General features: G+C 37.4%; 1 protein-coding gene across 2 annotated transcripts; it reads right to left on the reverse strand.

Annotated features, from left to right (window-relative positions):
- Window positions 1-490: 490 nt before the first annotated feature.
- Window positions 491-3,555, reverse strand: LOC135201510 (actin-like). 2 transcript variants are annotated; one of them, XM_064230499.1, is made up of 2 exons: window positions 3,458-3,555; window positions 491-1,770 (listed from the first exon to the last, which is right to left on the reverse strand). In XM_064230499.1, the coding sequence occupies exon 2, from the start codon at window positions 1,732-1,734 to the stop codon at window positions 601-603; it is 1,134 nt and encodes a 377-aa protein (XP_064086569.1). In that variant the 5' UTR covers window positions 1,735-1,770; window positions 3,458-3,555; the 3' UTR covers window positions 491-600. The 2 variants fall into 2 exon arrangements, with proteins under 2 accessions (XP_064086569.1, XP_064086568.1); XM_064230498.1 differs by having other exon boundaries at window positions 3,417-3,465.
- Between the last annotated feature and the right edge of the window lie 765 nt (window positions 3,556-4,320).

A 4,320-nucleotide genomic window follows, 5' to 3' on the forward strand; every position in this document is an offset into this window, starting at 1 on the left:
AGAAGCTAATGCTAGAGAATTTTGTTTCGCATCCTAAGTCTAAAGTCTGTTTGCATTCCAAAAAGTTGTTTTTGCCATTTGATTTGTTGTTTTCTTTCAACTGAAATTTCTGTTCTTTTACAAAACTTTGAGGATATTACTTCTCCTAGTCTCACTTTTAAATATTTTAGAATTGCATCACAAGGAAAATGTCACTATTCTCCTTTAGTTGATTATCTAATTTCTTTACTTTTCACATACATCCAAATATTATTTCTTTCATATTCATCTTTGCAACAATTATAAGGAATCAGTTGCCAAGGGATTCTCAGAACAGGTAATTTCTTTCATGTACCAAGCCTGAAAACATTAGCTCAACATAACAAACAAGTTACAGGAAGAAATCTTTACCTCTTTAAAGACTAACATTTATTTGCAGACAAATATCCTAGATGGTAACTCATATGAACTTGCAAAAACTTCAAAAGTGATTAGGTATATCAAAACAATATTTCCTTAATAATTTATTCATTGTATAAAGATACAAACAAAATAATATAAAAGAATGAAATCTGTTTTACAGATGGCAAGGAAGACATCCTTTATGTTTAAGTCCTTTATTTAGAAGCACTTGCGGTGAACAATACCAGGACCAGACTCATCATATTCTTCCTTGGTGATCCACAAGGCCTGGAAAGTGGACAGAGAACCAAGGATGGAACCACCGATCCAGACGGAGTATTTCCTTTCAGGGGGAGCAATGATCTTGATCTTGATGGTAGATGGAGAGAGATTAGTGATTTCCTTCTGCATCCTGTCAGCAATACCAGCGTACATGGTGGTACCACCAGACATGACAATGTTGGCCAACAGGTCCTTCCTGATGTCGATATCACACCTCATGACAGAGTTGTGGACGACCTCATGAACACCAGAAGATTCCATACCAAGGAAGGAAGGCTGGAACAGAGACTCAGGAGCACGGAAACGCTCGTTACCGATTGTGATGACCTGACCATCAGGAAGTTCATAAGATTTGTCGATAGAAGAGGATGCCGCTGCAACGTTCATCTCACTCTCAAAGTCCAGGGCAATGTAGCAGAGCTTCTCCTTGATGTCACGAACGATCTCACGCTCAGCGGTGGTGGTGAAGGAGTAGCCACGCTCAGTCATGATCTTCATCAAGTAGCAGGTGATGTCACGACCAGCCAAGTCCAGACGGAGGATGGCATGGGGAAGGGCGAAACCTTCATATACTGGAACCATGTGAGTAACACCATCACCAGAGTCGCAGACCTCACCAGTAGTACGGCCAGAGGCGTAGAGGGACAGGACAGCCTGGATGCAAACATAAGTGGCAGGCATGTTGAAAGATTCGAACATGATCTGGGTCATCTTCTCGCGGTTGGCCTTGGGGTTAAGGGGAGCCTCAGTGAGCATTGTTGGGGATTCCTCAGGGGCAACACGGAGTTCATTGTAGAAGGTGTGATACCAGACCTTCTCCATGTCGTCCCAGTTGGTGATGATACCATGCTCGATGGGGTACTTGAGGGTGAGGATACCTCTCTTGCTCTGGGCCTCATCACCGACGTAGGCGTCCTTCTGACCCATACCGACCATCACACCCTGGTGACGGGCGCGGCCAACGATGGAGGGGAAGACAGATCGAGGAGCGTCATCACCGGCAAAGCCAGCCTTGACAAGACCAGAACCATTGTCGCAAACTAGTGCCGCCGCCTCTTCGTCGTCACACATGGTGGTGGTGGTTGGTTATGGGATTCTAACGATAGCCTAGGATATAAAACATATAATAAGATACATATATTTGCTTGGAGTTTGGAGAAAGAAAAAACAAAATATAATATTTTAAAAAGACAACGTTAACTGGTTACTATATTTGCGAGTGGGTTTCTCCAATTGTTTTTCTCTTTATCTATGTCTTGGGACTCTTTCCATTTATTCACAATTAAATGTAACTACATAAATAATCGCACTTTTACATGAAGTAAAAAAGTTCCTAAAATATTCTTACATTACTGAAAAAGTTCATTTTGAATAGATATTATGTATGCTAGTAAAGCGGGTATTTAGCCTTTGCATTTCTAAGCATAAGGACATACCTTTTGCGTATCCAGTATTTAACCGTTAAAATTGCAATCAAAGCAGCCCCATATATCCCAATATCCCTATTTTTAATATAATACTTATTCATTTGGATCAGGATTAAGCCAAAATGGTAAGTATATAATGTAACGTTTATATAGTAATGATGAATATTTAAAAAGACAATGTTATCGATTGGATTTCAGTTACTTCCAAAGCGAAATGTAAATGTTATATTCTATTTCTCATCAGCAGCTATTATTTGCTTAAAAATAATGGAATACAAAATAGAAACGAGAGGTATATGGATCAATTATCTTACAAGCTAATACTCATCTCATTCCCGTAATTAAAATGATGAAATCAAAGAATCTTTGTTGGTCCATAGAACCATTAATATATACTATTTCAAAGACACTTTCTATGAATTTGTATGAATGTTTTAGGGCAATGCAAAATAAATTGATTATGTCAATCTTCTTGTGGTTCTAAACTAGTTCGGAACCTCAGCTGCTATGCTATGCTATGCTATGTTATGCTATGCTATATACATATATATATATATTATATATATATATATATATATATATATTATATATATATATATATGTGTGTGTGTGTGTGTGTGTGTGTGTGTGTATATAAGGTCAGGCTCTGCAGGTTTCATATCATTCCACAGATCCTTTCACACTGCTAATCTATAATTCAACTGATTCTGTTTGCAAGGTTTCGCAAAAAAGCCATAGGACCCAACAGTGGATTCATATCTTTAGTTCAATAAAAGACAAAAAATGCATCAATTATGAAGCAGATTTAAAGTGTCTGTTAAAAAGCGAGTACAAGATGTAAGTCATACGAAAAAAAGAAATAGAAATACGAAGCTATTGAATAAATGTTTTTCCACTCAAAGTTCAATAATGCGTACAGTGGACTCGGATTATTCTATCCAAAGACACTTTTTTATAATTTTGTGTTAAAAATAATCAATTAGTTCAACTTTTGTCATGTAAACCGTAATAAGATTTACTGACATCGAGGGGAAATATCTGAGGAGTAATGAACTTTTCCAAATCATTTTTTTTTGTGAGTTCGAAGGCTCAGATAAGGGGAGTTAACAAGATTAAACTTTATTTATTTATTTTTTTTTTTTTTGAGCTACAGAATCAGTGCTAAATTACGAATTCTTTGCGTAAATGCTATTCCGGTATTCACGAAAGCTTACTAAACATAATTCTACATAAACTCAAATTTTCACAATAGTCGCTGTACATAGAGCAACCGTTATCGTAACTCAGTTCAACACAATCACTAATATACACAACTTTTCGAATTACCACAAGACCAGAGAACTAGATCCCAAAGCCGCTGGACCTACCCTGCTCGAGTCCTACAAAGACTAAGGCCATCGCTCGATTCTGTTCTCTTTATATACCGATCTGGCTGAGGACAAATCCTCGTTTATTACATGTTGCGAAATATTTCAACAAAAGCACGAAAAATGGGGGTTAAAGCAATACCCTCGGCAAGAAGCTAAGGCACTTGAGCCGGTTCTAGTTAAAAAAGCCTCTCGTTTTGGGAGAAGGCATCCAAAGCATCGTCTGCAGATGTCCCTTGCTTTTTTTTTTTTTTTTTTTTTTTTTTGATAAAGCCGATCAGAAATTAGGTCGACGCGCTTCGGCGGTCATCGATTTGGCTTATCGGGAGAATTCAAATTAGCAATAAGCTTATTTAACAGATATAGAATTTCCTGTCATTTCTGGAGTTGCTGGCATATTTTGATAACTGCTATTGCTCAATAACTCGTGTCAGATATATAGTAATGGTATACTGTACTAGGAATATTAAACAGGGCTCATTTAAATATGTATTCTCAAGGAGAATGGGTGATAAGGTTGCGAAGTTCGTTACATTTCTCATATTCTCTTGAAATGCCTCTTTTGTTATGTACATATCTTTAATCTGTTTCATCATTCATACACTTAATACACGTGAAGAAAAAAGAAAATGTGAAACTTGCAAGATACTCTCTTTAATCACGTCATTTGATGTACTGACGCAAAGGATTCCGTTTTAACTTACTGAGTCGCTACACTATTCTGTTTCTTGCAGAACGGACGCATAATTTGCGTAACTGTCAGCTTTCATCGCCAGCTAACTACCATGTTGGAGACCTGTTCAGGACAAATCAAAAGCTCGAGTACAAATTTACGATAAATACACGTTATGAAAAGTGGGATA

This window comes from Macrobrachium nipponense, chromosome 28 (genome assembly GCF_015104395.2).
Source record: "Macrobrachium nipponense isolate FS-2020 chromosome 28, ASM1510439v2, whole genome shotgun sequence".
Classification (NCBI taxonomy): Eukaryota; Metazoa; Arthropoda; class Malacostraca; order Decapoda; family Palaemonidae; genus Macrobrachium; species Macrobrachium nipponense.

Excerpts from the sequence above, each read along its gene's own strand:
- LOC135201510 (XM_064230499.1), bottom strand. The coding sequence starts at position 1,734 with ATGTGTGACGACGAAGAGGCGGCGGCACTAGTTTGCGACAATGGTTCT.